The sequence below is a fragment of the Falco rusticolus genome, chromosome 3, assembly GCF_015220075.1.
Source record: "Falco rusticolus isolate bFalRus1 chromosome 3, bFalRus1.pri, whole genome shotgun sequence".
NCBI classification, from domain to species: domain Eukaryota; kingdom Metazoa; phylum Chordata; class Aves; order Falconiformes; family Falconidae; genus Falco; species Falco rusticolus.
In genome coordinates, this window is record NC_051189.1 from 85,894,884 (window position 1) to 85,921,882 (window position 26,999).

At 39.9% G+C, this 26,999-nt stretch overlaps 1 protein-coding gene across 7 annotated transcripts in view; it reads left to right on the forward strand.

The window, feature by feature from the left end:
• The window catches only part of TSNARE1 (t-SNARE domain containing 1), a 508,372-nt gene that overhangs the window by 429,765 nt on the left and 51,608 nt on the right, over window positions 1-26,999 (forward strand). For 6 of the 7 annotated variants that reach the window (XM_037380780.1, XM_037380779.1, XM_037380786.1 and 3 more), the window contains one exon: window positions 9,436-9,551. In XM_037380780.1, coding sequence (XP_037236677.1) covers window positions 9,436-9,531 — 96 coding nt within the window. In that variant the 3' untranslated portion in view covers window positions 9,532-9,551. Of the gene's footprint in view, window positions 1-9,435; window positions 9,552-26,999 lie in introns of those variants that run through there. The other variant, XM_037380785.1, reaches the window with a different exon arrangement.

The following is a 26,999-nucleotide window of genomic DNA, read 5'->3' on the forward strand; positions in this document are numbered from 1 at the left end:
TTCTTTTTTAAGAAACATTCTCTTCGTCTTGTTATTGAAACATTTTCTTTTTTTCTACACTCTTTGGGCTTCGACACCAGAAAAGCCCTATTTATGATGTTTAGAGATCTATTTAAAGTTCAGTGTAGCAGAATTCAGCTTTGTTCTACAACACTATGAAGTAATGCATGGTAGTTTGTTCCTGTCAGCCACTGCTTTACATGCTAATGATGGTACTGTTTTAGCAGTAGCAGAGATACTACTAGAATAGGAGTGATGTCAATGATGGTCTCGAGATTGTAGTGAGCAAAGTTTGTGAGAAGTAATGTCGTAATGTCCTGTATTAAATCAATGGACACAGAAAAGAAAAATCAGATAGGCTTTCAAACAAAGCAACAGAAGCATTTTCTGCTTTTTGTTGCTCCCCCCCCCCCCCCCAATCATATCAGTTGGTGTAATGAGAACACAAACACAGTATACTGCCTATTATTGTTCTGTGACATTTTCACTCAGGAGATTCATCAGCTCCTAACACTAACTTCCAGAGACATGGATGACACAGTACTTCCTGGAACCCCTTCCAAAATTTGGTTTTACTTACGATTCATAAGGTTGGAAGGAGCTTTTTCATTGATTAGTTACTCTAATGTACTGGCTAATGTTTATATGCGTAGATGCTTTCTGGTGATAGAAGCAGACCAGCTTAAACCTTCAGTCTGTTCTTTAGTGCCTGAAGACTTGAAATGAGGGTCATTTGTCTTAATTACTGCTGAGATTTGAAGGAAAGTCCTATATACAAAGTACTGTGCTTTGAAAACAGAAAATCCCTTCTTTCAGTCCCAATGTGAGCAATATTATTATATGATTATTTTTTTTCCTCTAACCCCAGAAGGACCTTGTTTTTCTTTATCTGACACTTGCATTTCTTTGAGGATGGTCTGAAGATCCTTCCTGGCTTATACTCCACCCTTTACCAGGCATTTTATTTTGATTCGAATTTTCAAATAAAAATGTGCCATGTAACTATACACATGGTGCTAAGGAGACATTATGAATTCCTTTGGACCAGAATTTCATAAGGGTACAGTGGAGTAGTTCCATTAAAACCAATAGAGTTAAGCCAAACTATACACTTTCTTGAGCTCTGGTCCTTTTAAGCTTGTGCAAAGTTTAATCTAGTTGTTATTGGCAAAAAGAGCCAATCTGGGGAGCCCAGGCATTTTTCAGGATGGAGAATGAGCTAAATCTTTCCTCAGCTGGTTCCACAACTACAGCTTTCTGCACTGGATGCTGTAACCCTCTCATGGGAAGACTGGGTAAGTGGGGTGGGTTGAAAGCTGGCTGAACTGCTGGGCTCAAAGCTTGAGATCAGCAGCACCGTGACCCAAAGATTGTCTTTTCCAATCCAGCCAAGTAGTCCTATTCATACAATAATATAATCTAACTAATAAACACAGCTCAGCAAGAAGCCTCTCTCTGAGCACAGCACTGCTTTAATGCGGTCGAATCACTCTCTCTCTGCTTTGCTCCATTGCAACTGTGTTTCTGCATTTGAATTGTTGGGGGAGTTCAGGTCTCTGAGAAGCTGCCTGTGTGGGGCTATTAAGCGTCATGTGGTTTCTGGAAAAGTATAAGGGCATTTGCTTTTCTACCTTGGGCAAATTCTGTTCTGGGAAAATGCAGGCTCTCTGGTGTTTCAGGTACACACAATAGTCATTACCTGCTTTAAACTGCTGGCTAGATTTGCTATGTAGAATTTAAACAGCTGCCAGAGGTAGGTGGCTTTGTTCCAGTGCTGGGGAAAAAAAAATTAATCCTCTTTATAGTGAATTTGTAAAACAGATTGGAGGTCTGCTGCCTTGAAAGACATGATAGAAATGTAAGCCATTATCGTGTGTTATTACAAATGATGCCTCAGCCATTAAAAAAAACAAGTATATTAAGGGAATATTAAGATTGCTAATTCAAGCATTCAGAAGTTAGAAAATGCAGCAATGAAATCTGTGTGTACAAGCTTAACATCAGCCCCTGTCAGCTTTTGGGCAAATCAACACAGAAATTGTTGTGCTTCTGTGCTCATCCTGATAGGAGACACTTGCAGATGGTGAAAATTATCTCAGATTTTGAGCTAGTCATGAGTACATGAAGTAGGGTTTGAGAGAAGTCATATCTGTCCGAAGCTGAGCCAAATTTCCTAGAAACACTAAAAAGTGCACCCTCACTTTTGGGAAAAACTCCTTTCTCCCTATTCCTCCTCACATTCCCCATCTTTCTCCAAAGCATGGAGGCACTAGAGAAAAAGTTTGCATTATCTTTTTCAGGATGTGACACTTGGACATTTTTCAATAGTTTTCTTCTTTGATTCAGCTGCAATATTTTCATTTAAATGAAGTAGTCTGAGGTAGATTGCAGGCATAGAAAATGTAATCCTGAGTGGTCATCACTGGCTAAATAGCTATGCGGCAGAAAATAGTCTTACAATAGAATATGCTGAGGAACCATATCTACGGAGGGCAGTTGGCTTTACCTAGTGTATATGCAAAGATGATAAATGAGTGAGAAGGGAATCGTGAAGAGACTTATGGGAAGTGCACAGAATGCACAGAATTAGGGGAGAGTAGCAGATACATAGACGCAGGGTCATAAGGGAAGGTTTGAAATCAGTCCAGATGTTGAGGAAGTAAAGGCACAAAATGTGTCAAAGCAAAGTGATATTTCCTTGCTGGAGTGGGCTGGCCTTTTCCTGTTGCTGTCATATCTTGTGGGTTTTACTCATCTGCAACTTGTCTGCTTCATTCTCATTTAAAAACACCAAAAGTGCTTAATAATATTACTGGCCTTTTCTAGCCTGTCTGCAGAAGCAGTGATATTTGATAGCAAATTCATTGTTACTCTATAAGGAAGCTTTACCATAAAGGTCACCAAATTTGGTCAGTGCATTTTAATTTGTACACACGTTAAAGGTCATATTCCTCACTTCCATTCCAATAACACAGTGTGTTTACTCTCTTATCAGAGGTGATTGTGTATGACTTAGCTAAAGGATCTTATAAATGTAAACGGAATATAAAACAAAAATAATAATGATGAAAACACTGGTGCAAGTGTAGGGGGAATTTTTCCCTCTGTATGTTTACATAATGCTTGGAGGTAAACACACATCTGCAAGGTCTGATTTTCTGCTGTGTTACTCCAGTATTTCCTTCGTCCCCCATGAGAACTCCACAGCTTTCAGCAGAGTTTCTGCTGGTGTGTGTTGGAATGACAGTAGTTTCAGATTCCTAATATAATCTCTGTATAAACACATCCAAACGTAATTAAGGACCTGGGCTCTCAATCCAGCAGACCTCAAATTAGCTTTCAAAATGCATATTAAGGGCATAGACAAATGCTTCCATGCAATTCCAAATGACCTCTGAGGGCAGGGTGAGCAGAATTGTACAAACCTCTTTAATGTCACAAAACTCTCTACAGAGATTTGCATATAAAGTGTACCATTTTATGTCAAACAGATTTGTTAATCTTACAATGAAGGAAACAGTACTTGAAAATTAATCAAGGTGGGTTTTCATTGCCCAGCAGAGGCTCTTAAAAGTACCTGACCTGATAACTGGAGGCTGTTACTGTGTGGTTTCTAAATTCAATCATTTTGGGGTTTTATTTGCTGGATGGGTTTGCAGGAAATAGATCTCCATGGCAGATAAATCTTCAACGGTGTCTTTGTTCAAGTAGTAGAACTGTACTTTCAGAAGTGTTTGTAATCCCGGCTCTGTTGGAAAATGTTTCATGATTTGTTCATTATTTTAAAATTGTCTTTTAAACAAGCATAAGCATTTCTTATGGTAGGTAAAAATGGGTAGTTTTATTGAGCCTTTCAGTATTGAGTACAGGGTAGCTTTTTGCTTGCTTACCATAATAACCTAGCTAAAAAACAATGACTGAAAAATGGACCTCCTTTCCTTGCAGACAAGTTCTTGCCCCTACAACCTAACCGAAAACCCTACGGTGTGTCAGCTGCATACATTATTTGGCATTGCGAGAGGGAAGTACATAGAACCATGGTCTTGGGTTAACCATCTTGGGCAATGCTCTTTCTCTGCTATCATCATCCTTATCCAAGTCCAAGGACTAAGAACAGGGACAGATGGAATAAGGAGGTGAGGTACTGGTGAAATTAATTTAGCTAATGACAGCAACCTGCCTAATGCTTTTGTCCTGCAGGAGACCTAGAAAATACTACAACCGTGGAGTCGTAGGGTATGTCTCTACTCTGAAGCAGTGTCACATGCTCTGAGGTTCCAAGAATAGAGCAGCTCTTCTAGTACAAATCCCTGCCTGAACTAAAATGCCTATTTCTAGGGCTTTTCGCCTCCTTAGTAGAGCCAATTGTGAAGTCTCGACCTTCCTGCCTTGCCGTGTACGCTGTAACCAATCCATGGAGGGTAGAGAAGCACAGTGCTGTTTTTCCATATGTGAATCAAACATATTTTTTCCTATTCTATATAAATACAGGAAAAAACGTTTCCTCTAGCCTCTCCTGTTATTTATGCTTTGCTACAGCTAGCATTTGAATCCTCGGCAAGAAAACATTTCTTCCCTCCTTGTAAATGCATTTGCTTAGGAATTTCCAAGATGAAGCTCGCTTTTCTGGGCTTGGGGCTGTAATGGGCTTTAATAGTTTTTAATTACTTAACTCTCTGTTGTGACATAATTAGAATGTCCTTCAACATTTCACATTTCACCCCCAAGAAATAAATATCTTCTAGGCTGTAAAATATGACGTGCAGCTTATTTTTATGAAACAATGAGGGACAGGATTCTTCCAGGCTCAGTCACAACCAGTTCGCCTGTCAATATAATGTGCTTCTCAGCTGTGTCCCTAAATAGCCTTGCTCATTCCTTCCCTGCTTTTCTCTCCTATTTCACATGTCTCTTTAAAGAGCCTCTGTCAAGATTAAAATATATCTTTACCTACACCGTTTTACTAAAAAACCCAGAGAGCCTAGCAAAAATAACTGTAAAAAGCCATTACCTCTTACTACAGGATTACGGGTTTTTGTCCCACGCTGTATTCTTTTCATCTTGGGAGAATGTGTACAATGAAAACAGATTAGCTCCAATGTAATCAACAGATTCTTGGTTATGGGAAATGGGCTTACAACAGGTTGGGACAGAACTATAAAACTAGAGCAGGGAACAGCATACCATGCAAAGTTCAGGATAAGCTAGTATATTTAAAATGTAATCAGATTGTACCACTTACAATTATTTCTCGTACATTTTCTAGCAGAACATAGTACTTTCTGGTAGCTTTAAACTTTTCCCATATTCAGCCTGAAATTTTGTTTGTTGCATTGATTTCTGTATCTCTATTTAGATACTCATTTTAAGTGATAGTTAAAGGGACTCAGTGTTTCCCAAAATGCAGTTTCCCTGGGAGGAATGTGGGTTTTTAGGAGTTGGTTGTTTGGTTTGTTTTTTGGTTTGTTTGTGTTTTGGTATTATTATTATTATTATTATCATCATCATTATTATTATTATTCTAGTGCCTCATATGTGGACAGGGCTTTGCAATTTAGCAGGAAGAAAATGGGAGAAAGCAGTCATACCTTTTTTTGACCTCTAGGAATGTTTGGCAAAACTTCCAAGTCTCTGACAAATTTCTTACTCCCTCAGTTTTTCTTGATACTTTTTTGAAGTTTGAGACCCTCAAAGCTCAGTTTGTACCAAGAGTACACTCCAGCTGTTGATACTTGTGCTGTGCCAATAGCCCTAGGTATGTCTTTTCTTTGGTAAGCAACTAAGTATGCTTCAAGTGGAAGATGCTAGGCAAAATTATCTTACCATTGCTCCTGCAAGCAGTCATGGATGTAAGTTGCAGGAACTGAGAAGAGGTCACACTGCTGCAGAGCTTCCTGTGCTGGAGCCCAGGAAAGTCAAGGAGAATAGGGAATAGCTTTATCCCCTAGCGTGAAAGAAAAGTCTTCAGCAGCTGAGTGAAAAAAGAGCTGGAAAAAGTTGAGCAAAATCAACTGTGGATTAGTTGGATGCATGGAAAGGTTATAAAAATGCAAAGCTCCCTGAAGAATTATGTTGTAAAATAAATGATTCATTTTACAGGTGGTTTGGTTTTTTGTTGCGTTTGCTTTTTTTTCCTTCCTCCTTAAATTTTTTGTGGCTGCAGCTCTGCTGTTGTGAGACTACTAATTCTGAGGCAGAAACCTAGTAGTATCTGTCTCAGGGCAATAGGGAACTTGCCCTGGTGAGAAATGATACTGTTATAGATTTGCAAATGGTTTAACATTTCCATGTAAGCATAGATTAACCTTGACACAAGGAACGGCATCATGAATCACATTTTTTTCTTCTTTTTTTCCCTCCTTTGGAGAATTGGAATTCTCTTGATATCAGCTATACTTCCACCCATGGCTTGTGTCTCCACTTCCTTGACTTAAAGTGAGCATAAACCAATCACTGCATTAATGTTTGAGATGGAGAGTATTAATTATATTATTCTGTGGTCATGGAACTCACATGGGAAGATTAGAATCTTTATGTTAAGTGAAAGGTTTGTGTGGTCTCATGTGAACATGGCTTTAGATGGACATTCCCAGAAAACTTGAGTAGATAAGTAAAAATTATAATTCATTATGTACATAGCTTAATAATTACCCATTTACAGGATAAGGCAGAGATCCTGCTTGAGAGAGATGGCAGGGGGTGGGGGGTGGGGGGAAGTGCTACTTATATATCCATACATGGGAAACATACTAACACTTCCTAGCTGTTGAGTGCTTGCATTTCTGATGCTGATGTACTTCCAGTGTGTGTTGATGCCTTGGGATTATTAAAGACATACGGATGTGTTTCTTTTTGTCTTGCAGCTTCCCTCAAGAATGACAGTGATGGCATTAAGACACCATTTATAATCTCGGTTTAGCAATCCACCTGAGTGACGAAAGGAGCTGGGGTATAGGGCCGCTCTTCCTCAGTGCGTGTAGAAAAGCTTGGGCAGGGCTCAGAAGCTGTGTTTCTACTGCTCTTCCAGCATGTACAAATTTATGACTGGAGACTAAAGGGACTCAAAAGAACCAAACATTTTCCTTATTGAAATATAAAGTAAAGCAAGAACTAGGAATTAACAGGAGAGTCCTGCTACAGATTATATGGCTGTGAAGGACAGTAATACTAAATCCACTAAGAGATGCTGTAAACAGAGCAGGAATAATTATCCTGACTTACCAGCCAGGACAAGGTCATAAAATGTGAACCAAATACCAGAATGAAGGTTTGGCTGCATCTCTTCTACTCTCTGATTAGTCTGTTAGTCTGTTTATGATGGAGTTTTATGCTTGCTTTATATTAGTTATAAAAAAGAAAAAATGAGAGGGGGGAGAGACTATGTAAAGTGCAAAGTAAGAATAAACAGGACTTCACAATGCTAGAAGGAGCAAACCAAGGGAATCTCTCTGCAAAGGGACTGATGGAAAATCCAGCTGAAGTGGCAACTGTACAGCCTTTGAAAGTCTCGTTAGGAATATTTGAGAATGCTGCTTGATGCTAAATGACCCATCAGCATCCTCTGCTGACCAAACAAAGGCTCTGGTGTTTTAGAAGTGGACAAGGACATCTAGGTGTGTTAAGGTAGTCTGCAGTTTGAAGCAAAGGGATCCTGTTTTGTCTTGGAATCAATCAAGGTTAAAAGAAGAGAGGATGCTGTAGCAGGCCTGTTTTCTCATGCACTCAGCTTTCAGGATGCATTGTAGTTACCCCCCTAGAAACGAAGGCTGCAAGTGCAGCACCACTATGAAGAAACATCACTTTGTGTTTGAAAAAAAATTGTTAAAGCGAGCATCACCTTTGTGCACCTGTAGTCTCCTCCCAAAAACTCACAGTAGACTGCTTGAAAAGTGTGAGCAAATGAGTGACCCCAAGTAGGACTTTAGGGAGGGGAGAATAGTGTCCCTCTGCACACTTCTTCCAAGCATACCTGACAAAAAGATTCTTCTTAACACATGTACATGGAATGATATATTTAAAACACCTTTTATTTTATTTTATTTTTTAAACGAAACCCAAAGGAAACATTCTGTGTGAGTAATTGCAAAAGTAGAGAGCCAAGATGAATCACTGATTATATGCTATGGAGGCAGGACAGCACAGCATTTAATTTTTTTTTTTTAAAATAATCATCTGGAAATCCACGCTTTAATAAAGAGCACCAGTTTGGTTGGTGGTTGATTCTGGAGGAGAGGACAGATCGTGCATCACTGTTCCCTGCTGGAAGCACTTCTCCAGCTCTGCAAAGCAAAACAGATGGGCCCTGGGAGGGTTGCAAGGGAATGAAGCACTGCACTTTTGAGCACCGGTGGAAGAGATGACTCTTCTGTCACCTGCTGTATAAGAGCCAAAACATCTGTAGAACAAAACAACTGGGGAACTGTGTCTCTCTGGGAAATGCAGTGCGGTGCAGAGTGGTGTAAACCAGTTAGTAAAGGATCTGAGGCAGGCTGGGAGACCTGACTACAGCAGTTAGGGGAAGAAAGGAAGGAAAAGTGGGTAACAGCAGTAACATCGACATAATCTGTCCTGTGAGAGAGCTGCTTCAGTTGTATGAAACGTAAAGAACTCTGGGCAAAAGCAATTGGTTTATCTTGTCGAGATGGTGTTATCAAGTCTGGTGGCTGGAGGACTGGCTAATCTGGTCTCAAGCAAATTGTCTGTTTCATTGAAGTTACTTTTTGTGTGTGTCTGTGTTGCATAAGAGGATTACTGACGCTGCGGGGTCATAGAAACACCATTCTTCTAATCCATCCAAAAAGGAGGAAGAGGAATTGAACTATCTGCAAAAGTTTTTAAATGGGAACAAACAACATTATGTCCTATGAAGGTCACTGTGAAGGCTGATGGGTTTAAGTAGAAACAGATGTCAAAATTAGAATGCTGTAGAACCTCTTTTACCATATCTTAGAATGAAATCAGGGTGGATAATGCTGGAGGTACATTTGCCTGCCCTGTAAGGAGCCTGCCTTATTGCTTGGCTAGATTTCATTGCACAGCAGGTTGGAGAGAGACCTCTTTATCTTACAGGAGACCATCTTCTCCTGGCAGCCAGAAACAGATTTGACACACTCAGACCAAAACCAAACTGAAAAGCCTTACCCAAGTCCAGCCCTCCAAGCAGTCTGGAATTTTAATATCACACAAACAATGATTTAAGCAGGAAGAAAGTAGTGTAGAGAAGGTGATTGTAATTAAGGGGAGTTTTCACTGAAAAGGAAGAATCTGGATTGCCCAGGATGAGTCAGTCCAAAAAATATACAAATTCTCCATGTTGTATTGACTTGTTTCAAATAGTCCTTCCAGTGGAAAATTAGCAACATTTCTTTGTGGATTTACTGTCCATCTTTGGGTTAAATGTCTATGTATTTATTTCTTTGTCTTTTCTCCTCTTAGCTACGAGCAAGGAAGATGAAGTGCTGCCTTCTCTCTGTTGCGCTGGCTGTTCTGCTGTTCATCGTTATAATTATCGCAGTCTCAGTCAAGCGCTGATCTGGCTACGCTTTCCACAGGTAAAAGCTTTTAACTAAGTCTTTTATCATACACTGTGAGATGGTTGGGAGATGGTTTAGGAAGCTGATTATGGTAAGAAAAAATTATCTTGGTTTGCAGATTCAGGTCTGGCCTATGAAAATAATTTTCTTTAAAGGGTTTATTTAAAGAGCTCAGAAATAACATCCTTAGTGGATCCTTATATGTAAGCCAAGATGATATTCAAACAAAAGATCTTATTACCATTACTATTTTCTCTGTTGTTTCTGGTGTGTTGGATTTTATATGGAACTCATAGCAAATCTAATCAATGAATCCTAAATCCATATGAATTAGAGATGCAGAAGCGGTGTTAAAGACCCCAGACTGAAGCAGGGTCAGGGGCAATCCAACAGCCCACAGCACTGGATGTTCCAAAGTGCACCTACCTTCTGAGATGTTCCAGAATCATCCTGGAGACAGGCTGTCTTGAGGAGCAGGAAGATAAACAACTAGAGATTGCAGTATGGACAAAAATTCTGGTCATCTTTGCTCTGGATCCACCTCTAAAAGGAGTAGTGGTCTGTAATAGGGAAACTGGGCTGTAAACTTACCAAAATAGGTGAGACATAAAAGCAACTTCATCCCACTGGTGAAGTTGAAGCTATAGTATGTTTTCTTTGTAAAGAATGTGCTTTAAATGTAAAGCATAAAACACAAATAAGGTTTATATTTTTTCCTTTTTTTTTCCCCCTCATTACATTAAGAGAATGACTCATAAGTTATTTCTGATAATCTCTGTCAGATAGAAAGCATCTCTGGGTGTCTGCTTCTTTAGAAGGTCACCAGGCCATTTTTCAAGGAGGAATTATCAGATTTACAGAATTTCTAGCACCAAAAGGACTCAGGCATTCTAGCTCTGCATGCCTGCTGCCATGGCAGCGGTGCTGACTGGTAAAGCCAGATCCCAAGCACATCAATGGGACTTTTCCTGCAGACAGCAAGTAAGAGCCCTGAGGCAGAAAGCAATGGAGGGTGGGGACAACTGCTGATTTAGAGACCTCTCAAGTCCTACAGATACTTGCATGAAGCATGTGTGATACCACTCCTGTACTTAGTAGGTACCACATTACACTGAGGCTCACTACGACCTTTTACAATAATTTAAGCTGTGATTTCTTAGCCTGAGCTATCCTCTGGAACTACCCTAGAGAAAGCACAACGGATTGATAGATTTTGTTTACTGTTTTGTTTTACAAGCGTTCAGTGTTACTTGACAATGCTATCCTTCCACCTAAGGATGAAGTCATTCAACTGAAACTAGCAGAGGTTGGTTGAAAACAATCAGAGAAAGATGATTCTTCACACAAGATGTACTTATGCTTTGGAACTCCTTCTGGCATGACTTTGTGGATGTGTACAAAAAGGAATTGTACAAATCCATGAAAGAAAAAAAATTGTTGAAGGATGGCAAGTACCAAAGTACCGTTTCACTGGTTTGTGATGAGGATGATTATGAACCATACATTATTGCTAGGATAAATAGTTGTAAATATTTTTCTACACTTAACGTGGTTACCTAAGTGTTCAGCCAGTATTGAAGCGAGGAAGCGAGGACAGTATCAGTGAGGTGGACTGCATATGGATGTTCTTATAGTGCATATATAGATATATATTATATATATAATGCTACATATATTTTTATCCCTCTTTTACATAAGAGACACTGCTTATGGGTGCAGATCATGATATGTCCTGCTGATTTAAATCTAGAGCAACTACAGTAATTTTAGTTGCATTACTCTGATTTTACTCTGCATTAGTCTGGTTTGAAAATGTGATCTATCATGATAATCTATTATATGATAAAATTTCTTTTATTTATAGTTAAATCTTCCTATCTACTAGAAATCACAAATCTTATCAACAGTTGACTATATCTAGACACAATTTAATCTAAATCCCTTAAGTGAAGAAAGTCAGAAAACCACAATCTTTTTACAATAAAACTCCATTGGAAAACTGGAATTAATATTCTGTTAAGAGATCTATGTCTTGAGGGAAGTGAACCTGGAGATACTAATGAAAGCCCTAGGGAAAATATAATGCTCTACTTTTCATCATCACTTGTGAAACTAATTACTAAGATTCTAAAACATGAGTTACTCCCCAGCAGTGCAAATGTAGACAAAACCTGCATTGAGTTATCATGGAACACATACACTTTTTGATTGTTATACACTGTTCTGAATCTAAGTTGACCCCAAATGGTGTGCAGCAGATTTCACATTTATATTTGAAGATTTCTGAAGCAGAATGTTTTCAGAATTTCCATGTCCATAGTGAACATTTTTTTTCTATTCTAAATTGCGATGCAAGTAGATTTTAAAATATCAGTGAATTTAAAGTTTCAACTACCTCAACAAACTGTTTCATATAAAGCTGTCTTACATACTTTAGGGAGATAGAGAACAGTGGGTTTTAATGTATAGCAGCTCTACGTGTCCATTCAGAGAAAAATAAAGCGAAGAAAGCAAGCTAGGAACTAGTTGCAAAGTACTCTGATTGGCAAAGGATACATAACTGAGTAAGATCCCAAGTTCAGTAATGACTGGCCAGAACTTCCATTTAATATATCATCAAAGAGTTTGCTCTGTGCTGGATCAGTAAGGAGCCAAAGGAAGCAACACCAGCCACCCCATTCTATTGGTTTAAGTCCCATTTGCATGATATTCCAGGTAGGCTGCTTTAGCTTTCACAAGTGCAGCCACAATGAGAAATCTGAAGGTCAATATTCAATGAGGTAAAGAAAGGATACCATTAGTATCTATGATCACTAATGATCATTATGTCATTAACATAAAGTCTTCATATTTTTTTTTCCTCCTGTTTCTACTTTTGCAATAATGATACTGAATGAATAGTTCTTCTCAAAAGGACAAAAAAACCACAAACACACCCTGAAAATCAGACATGACTTTGACAGAGAAGCCCATTCCTTCCACAGGAAAGATTGCTTTATGAATCTTGAAAAGTAAAAAGCACTTTTTCCTGTGAGTTTCTCAAGCTGTGGTGGCATCACTGGCTGCTTGCTCGGTGCATGCAGAGAGACCAGCTGTTCAGGAGAGCTCGGAGCCCTGACTTCTGCCTGTCAAGGCCTCCGCTGTAAGTGTCACTGCTCCCCTGGGGCAGTTTTGTTTGGCAGAAAGAGAGAAGAACATTGATGGAAGTCATGGAGAAACTCCTGGGAACTTCTGTGTGTATGTTTGTTTGCTGACACCTTAGGAAAGTAGCCTGGGAACTTTTGGGTCACACAGCTCATATTGTAGCAACACTGCAGCTGTTCTTTTTGCTGTTACAGTACAACATCAGTAACCGTTGAAAAGGACAGTATTGCAGTGGCAGTCTAAGAGAAGTCCCTCCTTTAGCAATATCTTTGTATAGTGTCAAGATTTCCTAGCCTAGATAGACCTTCTGTGTCCTCCTCCTTTTGATTCATTTGGATGAGTGCACAATTACAGAAAGCGACAATCAAGGCAAGTTGGAATCCTAAGCCTTAGCATTCTTTATACGAAAAGAGAGGTGACAAACTTTGAAGTAGATGCTACATGTATTTGAGGGTTGGAAAATAGACTTTTGAACAACTTAATCATCTTGATGTAGCCTAAGAAAGAAAGAATGAAAGATGACTTGACTACTCTGCACCCTTTTCTTGGCAGAAGTCATTGCAGCAGAAGGTGCTGTCCCTCTTTACAAGACACACTTCAGCCAGACAAAGGTTGCTGGACTGAGCACATGGACTTTCTCGTATAGATTCCTTAAACCCTGTGGACTTACTGTTCTTTCCAGCTTTAGAATCTGTCAGTGAATAAAGAGGCGAGAGCCCAGAGGGGTAAAATGGCGTTTCCCTTCTTGGTAGCTGATGCAATGGGTGACAGCGATGCTCAGCTATGCAAGAGTAGAACAACAGGCAAGTGTCTAAGTGGTCATTCAGCAGAATATTCTCCCACCCTTCAGTGACGTGAAGCTCAAAGGCATACTGATCCAGGAAGAAGTTACTTAATCTTTAACAGCCATTGATCCATTCCTTTATTGTTAATGTGACCAGATGCAGTTTCAACCGCTCTAAATTTTTAAAATGGGAAATGTCCTGAGCAAGGAGTTCCACTCTGATTACGATCAACATGTAATCTTTAAAGTACAGCTACAAATCCATCTTGGCCAGCATCTCCAGAGCGGGGCTGTAGTCCATATGAAAAAGCAATAATTAGGCTCCAGGTATCTGTTTCCTGAATGTGCAACTGTCTTGTTTTGAACTTAAATTGAATTAATTATTATAGAAAACTAGAAAATGTTGTTTCAATTTGGATTATTTTTTCCCCTCCTTTGCAACTGGTTTTCCTTGTCTTAATTCATTTACGGGTTTATTATGTGGTTAAATGTTTTCTGTAACCTGACCAACGAGGATGAGATTCAGACAGCTGATTTTACACAGTCCATCTTTAGTTTTTGGTTTTTTCCTTTCTTTCAGACCTCAAGTTTCATGGGGTTTGGTTGGGTTATTTTAGTACCTTATGCACTATAGTGTTGCTGTGTGCTGTACCTCTGGTTCCTTGCAATGCAATAGAAATCATAAAGCCTACACTTGTAGTTCCTGTGTCTGCTTGGAGGAGCAGAGGACTGCTCCTTCATGTGACTTGGCCCAGGGAAGTAAAGATCATCTTCATCTCACAGTTTTAAATCTTGAGGTTTGAAACCAGGACAGCAGCATAGCTTTCTTCAAAATGGGATTTAGCCCCTTCTGATGTCATATCAAATACTGCACCTTTCCCTCATAGCAGCAGACTAGAAGGTTGGGCATAAAGTACCATGTGGAGCCAAAAGAAAGTTCTTCCAAGGAAAGGGACGTCAATAACCCACTAGCAAATGCAACCAGAGCCTGTATCTGTCACAGTCATAAGGGTTGTAGGTGGCAGGGAGAGAAAGATTGACAAGTGGCTTTGTGGTACTTGGCATTTACAGTTCTGTTGTTCCTTCCCAGCCAGAGACAAGTCTGGGCATCCTCTTCTGACACACACAAGAGAAATTCTGACATTTGCCCAGCACATTTCTTGCCTGGCAACGACAGGTTGTAAGAACACAGTAGTTCCTATACAGTGTTGAAAAGAGCAATAATTCAACATAATGTGAACATTGTAAATAAGGGCAAAATACAGAAGGATATTTGATGGTATTGCTTTTGCCTTTAAACTGATACCACAGGGCTGGCTTTACTTAGTGTCTGGTTTTACCACACATCTATATATGGCTTAATAACTCTCTGAGTGGCTCAATTTTCAAGCTTGTATCAGTCTATCAAGCCCTGTAAGGGTCATAATATTTTTGACAGCTGTCATTCAAATTCTAAAATAATTCACCCCTCTGCCCTGGCTGTGGCATTGCTTCCATGTTTGCTCTACAGCACAATCAGGAATCAATAACTCTGCAGTATTCCTGCCCCCCCCACCCCCCATTTCCTATTAGTTTGAAAAGGTTCCTACATTTATAGTCAGGTGTCAATTCTTGTCATTTCAATTTTTGTCTTCTAGTCTATAATTAATTGCTGAGAGCCTGGCATCCTTGCACAATTTTTGCTCTCGTAGGAAGACGGGTACATCCTGTTTCTGCGGTAACTTTTAGGCTTCAAATTTAAATGAGTCAAAAATATTTTTCACTTATTAATATATAATGGATCTGGGTTTAAGATTTGACCCATTCTTAAAAATTAAGCCAACATTAATAGTCTTGAAGAGTTTCCTGATTCCAATGGCATGTCTGCACTTCTCTTCTTCCTGACAGCAAGTTAAAATCTCTTGTACAGATGCGTAGAAGAGAGAAGAGAGAAATGACTACCAGTAGAAAAAAAAATAAAATTAAGAGTCAAGAGTCTGCTTTATGCAAAAAAATCCTTCAAGATAACAGGGCAAGAAAGGCAGAAGGTAGATTAATTTCTATGAAGTTCTCTGAGTTTTTAACATTTACATCTATCTTCCAAACCCTCAGATGAATGTTTTGACGGGACATCACATGATCGGGTTACTGTGATTGAATGTATTTCGGTTTGACCTGAATTGTTGTCCATCTGCATGTTCTTTGGTCTTTATAAGCATCACATAATGCCAGGTCATTAATTCTACTGAGAAAGAAAGCTAAGGGAGGGTGCCTTTGCATTTATTTTGCCTTTGCCTCAGCTCGAGTCCACATGTATACAGTTCCTGCAGCTCAATTAACAAGGAGTAACATGAATTCATTGATATGAATCCAAAGTCAGTAGGACTTTTGAGCAGTTAGCAGCTTTCTTTGTCCTGTCTCGGTTTTCTACACTGTTTCTTTGCAATTGGTAGGAAAATGGAGTACTCCCACTGAATGGCTGTGCACAGTGCAGACCCTTCAGATGGATGGCAAGTCTTTGATCTGAGCTTCCCAAAGCAATCTGAAAACATTACTTATTGAAGCTTTGCAATGCCTTTAAACTTTAGCCATAATGACACACCTCTAAGGACCTGACAGCAGAGGCTGATCTCCAGTACCTTCAGTTTGAACTGCTAGAAACAACACAAAAATGGCCCTGTTGATTCAGACCAATGGTCTCTCTGGCTTCATGTACTGTGTCGTTCACAGGTACTTAAGGAAAGACCATGTGAAAATGTAGAGGAATTATAGAGGAATGAAGCTGGGTTAATTAACATTGATAATATACAGCTGTGGGATGGCTTCAGGGGTGGTGGGTTGGCTGATGTGGATAATGTGCAGCTGTGGCTGGTTCCTGCTAAGTAGTTAAATAGCTCTAAGGGGTATGGGTGAGATGGGCAGTATGAAGGAGAGATCTGGAAGGAGGAGAAGAGAGCACCCTGGATGTAGGAGAGACCCTGGGAGAAGAAGGGAGCCTGAATGAGGAGAGGCTGACTGAAGAGCAGTCTGGAGAAGGAGGACTCCAGACATAGTAGAGGCAAGAAGCAGGGTGGACTGGCCTGCAGAGGATGAAGCACCAGTTGTTCCTTTAACTGTCTATAAGTATGGCTTTAGGTGCCTAAAATTTAGGTTCCAATTTGGAAAAGTTTGTCACAAGTATATGTCTAAGGTCTTTGAGTCAGTGGCCAATGTCCTCTTTCCTACGAATAGTCTAGTTTCTTCAGGAACACTGATGTTGGGTGGAGGGAGTAGCTGATTTACAGTACAATTAATGGCTCGGGAGGGTTCTCTGAGGCATAAATCAGTAGCCCCATAAGGGAGGATTAGGCTCTTTGAAAGAATGACACAAAGTTATAAACTGCTCTCATGCCACTCCACCACTGTTAGCTGACATTTTCAGTTGGCAATACTTGATTTATGTCTCATCGAGCCCCCAGAATACAGTGGTATTTCAGTGTCCTGATGGGGACAAGTGCAGAGAAGAGCAGCCTAAGTTAGTTGATCCATCATTCATCCTGGTGCCCCTTGGCTCTGGGGTGAGTGGACTTACAATGAGGTTGGTTTGTGAAGGTGTGTGGTTCTTTAATAAGGTTAAACCAGCTTATTCTTCTCTGGAAGGCAATTTCTCTTGACCTGGGGTTGATGAGGAAAATGGGTAAGGTTGCCACAAATGAATGTGGAGTTTGGTGTCGGGGGGACCAGGAGGCCCTGAGTAGCCAGTTCTGTGCTGGCATGTATTGATCCAACAAAAGCCACAAACTCTGTGTGTTTCATTACCATTTCAGTCCTAACTGGTTCTGTGATATTTTAAAGCTTTTTCATGTGAAAGAGAAAGTTCAAAAAAGAGGTCTCTGCTGGCAAACAATAAACAGATCTTTACTTTCCCTACTCATATTATTAAAATACTATTATTCTTCTTTGTCTTTTCTCTATAAGTACCTTAGAAATCAAATCTCAACAAAATTGTTATTCTATTGGAACAGAACAGCCACTGATATTATGACAATGTTCTAGCTCCAAAATCAGTAGAAAAGATGGAACCTCTATGTTTTTCCCCTTTCTGTGGATATGTACACAGAAGTATCATATACAAGCTCTGAGAACATCAGATTATATTACAGTTGGGTACTCTACCTATCTGTGTTCTTGAAACGTAAATGTGGAGGAAAAAAAGTCTCCTAAGGCAGGGAGTTTGTATCGGGTCTGGCTGAGATGGATCTGGTTTTCCCTATAGCAGCCTTTGTGCTGTGCTTGTATTGGTACCTAGAAAGATGGTGATAACACACCAGGGGGTTGGCTACGGCTGAGCAGCGCTCACACAGCATCCAGGCTGGCTCTCCAACATTTCCCTCCCCCCATCCCCAAAAGCTAGTAGGCTAGGGGGTTGGCAAGACCTCGGGAGTGGACATAGACAGGACAGCTGACCCAAACTGACCAAAGAGATGTTCTATACCGTGTGATGTCTGCTCAGTATGAAAAACTAAGAGGAAAGGGGGAGAAGCGGGGGCATTCATTATTAAGGTGTTTGTTTTCTGAAGCAACCACTATGTGTACTGATGCCCTACTTCCTAAGGAGTGGCTGGACGACATCTGGTAATGGAAAGTAGAGAATAAATCTTTTGGTTTTCTTTGCTTCTGCATGTGGCCTTCACTTTGGCTTTATTAAACTGCCTTTACCTTGACTCACAAGTTTTTTTTCCCATCTTACTTTCTCCCTGCCCACCCTGTCCTGCTGAGGAGAGGGGTGATAGAGCAGCTGCCCAGCCAAGGTCAATGCACCACAGTGTCTTATGGGTTTTCCTGGGAGTAGGGCAGCACATAGTTCGTCAGTGCCATTCACTAAATGGAAGAATATGGCTCTCATTGGTATACAAGCTGCTTGAAAATGTTAGTTGATTATTATCCTTAGTGGTGGTGTCAAAGCAAAGCAATTTGGGATCAGTGTTCTCTGGAAGAAAACCTAAAAAACAGCACAGGAAGGTTTTTTTGGTAACTGTGTTAAAGAAGAAATGTTTTGTTGATTCAGCTAGAGAAACTTGTGTCCCAGCAGGTCAGACCCTTAGAAGAACAGTACATCTGTGATTACCTCTTCATGAGGAAAGATGTATTTAGAAGGAACTGTGTTTGGTGTTAGTTGTGCCTCTCAGAGGGTTCACATGCAGTGATGTAGAAGGAAAGATTGTTCTGTCTCTGCAGTGCCAAAACCTCAAATTCTATCTTGGGCAACTGCGGCCTAAACACTTGATGTTCATCAGGTTGGTTAGCATTTTGATGCTGTAAGGAAGTAATTACAAATGATAAAATATTCCCACTGAAGTGCTGTGCTTTACCCCAGCAATCTCCACTGAAGCCCTAGTTGGAAGACTCTCTCATCCATCATCTACTGTAGCTTGTTACATTCTCCTTTGCAACCAAGTTAATATCTCCAAGCAACTGTAATGATCTGGGAGGTATTCTTTAAACCTGAGAGTGAAATCGGACAAAGAACAGATAGCTTATTCAAGGCTTTTTCTGTGGCTTCCTTCCTAGGCCTTCATTAACATGAAAAAATAAAAAAAATCTGGAAGTCTCACATAACTTCAGACCTGATCTTATAATGTTTGCCATGTCTTTATTAGCTATCCACCTCCTTGAGTAGATCTTAGAAATATCCACATTTTGATAATGTGTAATCTGTTCAATATATAAATAATAAACTCCTTGTTGCCTTTATCTCTCTGGTGTGAGATTCTCAAACCATCTTTAAAAAGAGGATTATAATTCCACAGTACTCCGTCGATTTTCTGAAATATCCCTTGTAGTTTCATTAGGCTTTAATAGGAGTTGGAATCTGTTTTACCACAACGTTTCATTTACGGAATGTTTTTCAGCTCTCAAAATAGGCTTTTTAGATGTATCTGAGAAAGGAGTCCTTTGACTTTAGTAGTCACTAAAGATATAACTGCCTTTATTTCCTAAAAAACTGCGGAAGAGATGGCTTTTTTACTTCTGAGTTTGGTAAGGAAGTTGCTTAAGCTTTGACAGATTATTAGTTCCCCAATTAATAGCCATATTTTAACACTGAAATGGGCTTTTTACATTACAGTGTTGAATGACTTTGCTATACGGTGCGTAAACCATTTCATTTCTCTCACAAGTAGGTCATCAGGAATTACTGAGTTGAGGGCTTGCACAAAGAGACACTGTATTTACAGCTATGCATTTCAAATGAATCTCATCGTTCCAACTCAGAAGGCGGGTAAAGTTTCTTGTCACTGAAACGATGAACAAGACGGAGTGGAGGTAGATCATTGCAATTTTCACATTACTGCGGTTGATTGAATTATCTCTTGTTAGCTGAACTGCCATAGCTGTCCATGTACAGCCTGCTGAGAGTGCAGAGTAAAATGCATTAGTTTTGATGTCATGTCATCAAAACATGCTAAGAATAACATCCCATCCATTGCTGCCTCTCAGCTGACAAGCAGTAACTCATTAAACAGCAGTAATTTGATCTTTTTTGATTGTCTGCCTAGTCTTTAGATAAAAAAAGCCATATCATCTGTGGAATATTTTCAAGGCATCTGCTTTTTCTTCTTAAAGTTTGAGAGTTCTGGAGTGCTTATAGAAGAGCCATACAACAGCAGTATCTGGAGCACCCTCTCCACAGCTTTGAATTGGGGGGATTTTTGAAATGGGGGGGTAGAAGAAAGGCTACCCAATTTTAGGCTCTGATGATGACTGTCCACATTACACATTGATTTTTGATTGTACATCTGCTGACCTAAATGTGAGTGCCTTGCAGAATCACATAATGGTTGAGGTTGTCAGGGACCTCCAGGCTCATCTCACCCAAGCCCCTGATCAAAGCAGAACTCAGGGCTTTGTCTGGTCAGGTCTTGAGCACCTCTGAGGATGGAGTCTCCACAAACTGGCTGACCAACCTATTCCAGTGTTTGACTACCCTCATAGTGAAAAAGAGTTTCTTTCTTATGCAAAAGTAAAATTTCCTCTATTTCAACTCCTGCAAAGATTGTTTTTTGCTGTCTAGTACTATGCCTTGTAAGAGTTTTCTATATGAAGAGGTATTCTTGATTATTTTGAGCAAAATTGTTCATAGTTTTACAACTATCATTTGTATTATGTTTACAACATACAGTGAAGGATTCCTATTAAATGTTCTGTACAAGGGAGATCCCAATGACCAGTATTTATTTACATTTTTTTCCAGAACACAGCATTAAAAAGGCTGTAGAGGAGAAATTTAATGCAAGAGAGAAGCTATAAACCCTGCATTTCAGCTTCTTTGAGCAAATTTGGGTATTTATTGGTTGAGGAAATTTTCTTTTTTGACACTAGGAAGTTCTCTCTTTTTGACACTTCCTTGCTGTGGGGTGACAGACACAAATTTCCTGGAACCTCTTTAATTTCTAGCAACTTCTTCATTATTAAATGATATATTCCAAATAATATCTTGTTAATGACCTGTATATGGTGTATATATGCTCCAAGCTTATTAGTACAGAAATAATTGTAAGTGGCTGCTATAGTTCATTAAGGCTTATTTATTTTATAGTTCATTAAGGCTAATTTTATAAGTATAAAATATCTTTTACTAGCCATTTTTGCCTCTGTTTTTTATGTTTCTCTGCCACCTACTGCTAGCAATAGTTTCTGAATTTCTACTTTGGTCCTAGATAATTTGCAACTCGGTTTACTGTGAACTACTCTAGTGATGGCTTTTAATCAACAGTTTTGCTGGGCGGTAGCAGATGCTAATCTTCAGTCAGGCACATATTCCATTCGTATGCTTTTCATGGGTCAAAAAGGTTCATTAGTATGAACTGTGATCTCTTGATCCAGCACACTGGAAGTTCACCTTGCTTTACGGACAGAAATTTCTCTTAATGTATACATGTGATCAAAAATTTCAGTAACTTTATTCGGTAAGTGCCTTTAAGCCCAAAATATGTTTGATTTACACATAAAAATTTGTACCATGGGAGTAAAAAGGAATGTAGGTAGTTTTATTTTTGGTTGGGGGGGGTATTTTATTTTTATTTATAGTGTAATAGTATTAGTAAATGTCTTTTAAATAGTTTCTAGAACTGTTAATGTATAGTCTATTGTTTAATACAATCAAAGCATACCACAGTAATTTAGCATATGATTAAACTCACCAGTCTGGAGAGTCAATTTTCCAGGCTGGATTTGAGCTATATATTCTTTCCTTGCTGTTTGTAACAAGCTGTTTTAATACAGAGTTTTCCCCTGCCCTTTGCTCGGTGTCTCACTGAGCCAGGGGTACCTGGCTTTTCCATGGCAGATATGGGCTTGACAGGTACTGCGTTGCCACAGATAGATTTTTCATGACTCAAGTTTTCCAACAGATCAGGAGGGAATATTCTCCATCTGTAATGCTTCTTGATTTCAATGCAAAGAGAAACTAAAAAGCAACTTTACCTTAAATATGATCAGATTATCTCAGAGACTGATGCACACAACTTGGTGAAGGGAACACCCACATCAGCTCAGACGTGGGGGAGAGGACGGAATCTATTTCTTATGCCTTTTCTACTTTCAATGAATATTTAAGTATATATTGATGAAAAGACCAGAATTGGAGCATACTGCCTCTCATTCCTATGTCTTTGCTATCAAGTGATGGAACTGTGCCTGTTTTATGTCTGTCTGAGCAGTCATTACACATTTAGAACAGCGAAGCAAGTACAAACCAGATTAAATCCTTCTGCATGTCTTATGCCCTCCTGATTTATGGTAGAAAACCATGGTTCAGATCCTTATTCTGGGTTTAGGGAAAGATCTGGGCTTGACTTCCCATCTAACCATTTAAGACTAAACAGAAGGAATACTTTTAAGGACTACTGAACAGTTTTACTCCCTTATTATGGGACTAGAGGAACCAATGTAACAGGAATACTCAAAGGCACAGCCATTTCTGTCACTCATTTGCACAGGAATACAGCAAAATTTGAGTCTCATTCAACTGTTGAAAAGTGTAGGCAAGGAAAGGTAGTCATCTTAGGACACTTTTTTTTTCTAAATTTATGGAGTTTTATAATCTGCTGGCATCTTTGGCTTTACATGCTGTGTTAAGAGGTACTTTCAATACAATCTTCCGTTGTAATAATTCCATCTTGCTAAAGTCAAACATTCATCCTTTGCTAAAGCTTACATAGACACGTATGTGCACACACATGCCCCCAAAACCTGGGGTGCATAGCCACAGAAAAAGAACCCCAGAACTTGGGTGGGTGGAACAAGCTCACAAGAGTGACTCCAGTCAGGGATAATAAAAAAAAAAAGTAGTGATTGTTTTGGTTCTGAAGAGGAATATGTACTGTCTGGCCACTCAGTCTAAGTGGAGCTTGCACACCCACTGCACAGGGAGACAGCCGCGCTGATACCTGAAATGGAGCTGAATTTTCAGTCACAAACTGTCGTGGTTTAACCCCAGCTGGCAACTAAACCCCACACAGCCACTTGCTCACTTCTCCCTCGCGGTACCGGAGAGAAAATAGGAAGTGTAAAAGCGAGAAAACTTGTGGGTTGAGATAAAGACAGTTTTAATAGGTAAAGCAAAGGATGTGCACACGAGCAAAGCAACACAAGGGATTCATTCACCACCTCCCATGGGCAGGCAGGTGCTCAGCCATCCCCAGGGGAGCAGGGCTCCATCACATATCACAGTGATTTGGGAAGAAAAACACCATCACTCTGAGCGTCCCCCCATTCCTTCTTCTTCCCCCAGCTTCATATGCTGAGCATGCATGTTATATGGCCTGGAATATCCCTGGGGTCAGCTGTGCTGGCTGTGTCCCCTCCCAACTTCTTGTGCCCCCCCAGCCTCCTTGCTGTCAGGGCAGGGTGAGAGGTAGAAAAGCCCTTGGCTCTGTGTGAGCACTGCTCTGCAATAGCTAAAACACCCCTGTGTTATCAACATTTGTTTTCTGCACAAAATCAAAACGTAGCACCATACTAGCTACTACGAAGAAACTCTACCCCAGCCAAAACCAGGACACAAGTGGAAGTGCCATTTTGATTTAGCAAAAGGAATTATGTGAAACATGATCTGGTTGTAGAGTTCCATTGAAATGTCACTGTGGGTGTTTGCTGTGTCTGTGCATGAGCTGGACTGTTAAGGATTGTACATGCCAAGTGCGATTCTTCTGCAGAAAACACACTGCTTCCAGGCTCCAGAGTTTCATACTGAAGAAGAGTTTGGAAACATTTCAGCTGATCTTAGCCAAAGAGGAAGGTAAAAGGACTTGCAGGCTGGTGCTGCACCTAAAATGACATTAACTCATCTAGCAGCCCTGATACACATCTTTTCCTTGCAGCAGAGATCCAGAGTATGTGGATCTGTTGTTTCAGCGGGAACTAACCAATTTATTTTTTTTTCCCCTATAAGCAGCATAATGTTTTAGTATGGTCAAAAAACACACCATGCACACCAGACAGCTTGAAGGCAGTAGCCGGTATTGCCTTCCCAGGTGTTTCTGGGACTTGGACTGGGCTGGTGGTTCATCACAGGGCTGACAATTTTGTTTTCTTCCTCCCAGAGCTTAAAATTAAGATGATGCAAAGCCCACGTGCTAGCAGAGTTCTGTATGAGAATTGTTTATGTGTCATGTGTATCTCCAGATCTCTGGTTGCATTCTCTTTTTCTTGCATCTTGCCTCTGTTTAGCCAGAAATTTATTTGTCCTTGCTATCCACAAAGGAGCAGTTGTGGGAAGGAAGATGTAAAGATGTTGAAGCCAGCAACAGCCATGGCTAGTGGGGAAAGGAAAGGTGGAACTGACCAATTAATTGACATACCTTCCCTTGCTTTGGTTCCTGCAGCTTCTTTGCCTGTCCATCCATCCAACCCTAGGATACTCAGTCTTTTCCAGAATCCCTGACACCTCCTGAGTTTCTGGGCAACTGAATTTGCCACTTTGTTTTCTGTCAATAACCATCCTGACTGTCTTAGGGAAAATAGGAAAGTACCTGTCGTACTCTGCAGTAGGTAAGAAACATTTGCATAGCCAAATGAGCTCATACAACCTGCCTGAAGTAGTTGAGAAACTGCTCCAATCTGAGTAGCCACAGGGGAATCCCTGTATTAATGTAGGGTGTTTTATTTGCTTAGATGGGATAATAAGTAAATGTTAACTTCTTGTAAGTTCAGGTAAGTTTAATTTACCTGCTGAGTTTCAGCAGTCCACATGGCTGAACTTGTTTTCAGTGTTTCCTTGCTGTTGAGTTATTCAATTGGATTAAGTGGCTCAGACCTTTACAGTAATTCATGCTGATTCAGTGGACAGTCTGGCTCCGATCTGAGGTGCATCAGGCATCCAAGGAAAAGACTAGTGATAGCCTTTCCAAAAGAACAAAGAAACATGCTTTCTCATGGTTTCTCACTGCAAAGACTTTGAGCATTGAGCCCAGATTTTGTGGGCAGTTACTACAGAACAAGGCAAAGTAGGATGTTACCTCATTTCAGCAATTCTGAAAACTAAGCATTTATGGCAAAAAGGTGATGGTGATCCTCTCTCATCAGTGGTGAAACTTAACCACAGGCACAAGTTAACTCACGCCTTTCTGTCTTTAAGACTCGCGTTAATGTTGGACAACTTGCATGCTTGAGATGTTTCTCTCCTGATAGAGGGTTGATAGCTGAGATGAGCGTGGGAAATACTGGCTTTAACATCCATGGTGAGAGTTTTTATGTGTGTTGGGCAGTACGTACAGAAATGGGTGTAATGGCCCACCCATATTCACAGACAGGGGAAAAAAAACCCAAAACAAACATTTAGGGATGGAAGAGCTCAAGGAGAGCCTTAAGCACATGCTTAATGATGAGCAGGTGTAACCTTCCTGTCTTGTAGGAGCTCATAAAGCTGCTTGTTGATGCCAAAATGGCACAGAGTAGCTGCTCAGAGGCAAATTTTGTCTTTAAGCAGCAAAGGTATTTATTTCGTGCAACGGTGGGGAGCTAGCCGATTCACACCGGACAAACTAGCTCCGAAGTTTTCAGTGAAAAGTTAGGTATTTTATACAGTTTTCATGAGAGGTTACACAACACCTTCACATACATACTCATTTCATTTTGACACCTAATCATTCCATTCACAATAGGTGGGATCTAGGTGGAGTAGACCTTTCAATTTTCTTTGTTCAATGATTTCCTGACTTGATGGTCTCCTTATCTCCTTCAGGTGCCCACCTTATCTTTTCTAATTATTCAGAGTACATTCCTTTCTCAACACAAGACCTTGTTCTGTTTCATCATGAGCTTTAGGTGCATGTTTCACTGCAGGGATTTCAGTGAATCAGATACACAGTGAGTCCATGAGTGAACTGGGAATAAAACTCATGTTCTTGCCCTTATATTTGCATTTCCCAGTAGAAACATACTTCCTTTTTGTCAGGCTATCCTTTTCATGAGAGTTCTTCCTCCCCCCAGCCTATTGAAAGTACTTCACAGTGAACCTCTACCCCCCACCAAAAAAAAAAAAACAAACCCAAACCCAAACCCAAAACCAAAAAAAAAAAAACCCCAAAACAAAAACCCCAAAAACAAAACAGCCAAAGTATCAGGTTTGATGCTGCAACTCAGATAACTAAACCCCATGCTGAAATGTGTTGGAAAAGTTTAGGCTTGCCAGAAATATTTTGTCAGCCTGTGTCTGGCTTTCCAGTGAAAGGCAAGGTTTTGCTCTCTGTCAGATTTTATATTTTTTTAAATCTCCTTTTGATGAGCTTCCTATTGGGTTTTTAGCTACTTATAGAGGAAAGTTATTTTTTTTTAATTGCAGTTTCCAACAAAAATACCCCATCACTTCAGAGATCTTCTTGCTTTCATTTTTTCCTGCCATTGCTTTTACTCTTGACGTTCAGCCTACTCAACAAGTCCTGATATGCCACTGTAAAATCTTTATCCTGTCAAAGCCCTGCTGTGAGCATTGCCCAGTGCTCCCAGAATTTTCATTTAGCATCCTTTCATACCACTGTATTGGTGAGGTTTTTCTTATCACTGAGTAGCCCTCCAGCTTTATATGAAAGGGCACAAAGTTAATGAAAACAGCATTAAACTCTATTAGCATTTAGTGAGATTACTGAGCCTGTTTCTGCACTTAATATTAGTTTCAGCAATTTTTTTTTTTTTTTTGACTCACAGTACGCAGAACCTGAGACAGCAGAAACAGTCCTATCTTTGAGCCCATTTTCAGGTGAGAATGTTATTTCAGAAGGAATAGAAGGCTTACATTGTGAAGCAGATTGTTTGAGAGTTTAAGGACTTGTTTTATGTGGGTTTTTTTTCTTTTGAAGGAAGAGCCACTCATTGGAGTTTATGTTTCTTTCTGTACATTCTGACTTGAATTCCTGGAGAAATTAATCCCAGAGGGACAAAGATCTCCTGGAAGTGTCACATTATACCCTACTTCTTTTGGAATGTTAATGATTCCTTCAGACACAAACTTTGTTTGCAGTTGCTTTTCTTGGGGGGAAGAGATGAAAACACAGTGTGACAGTGATACAAAAATGAAAATT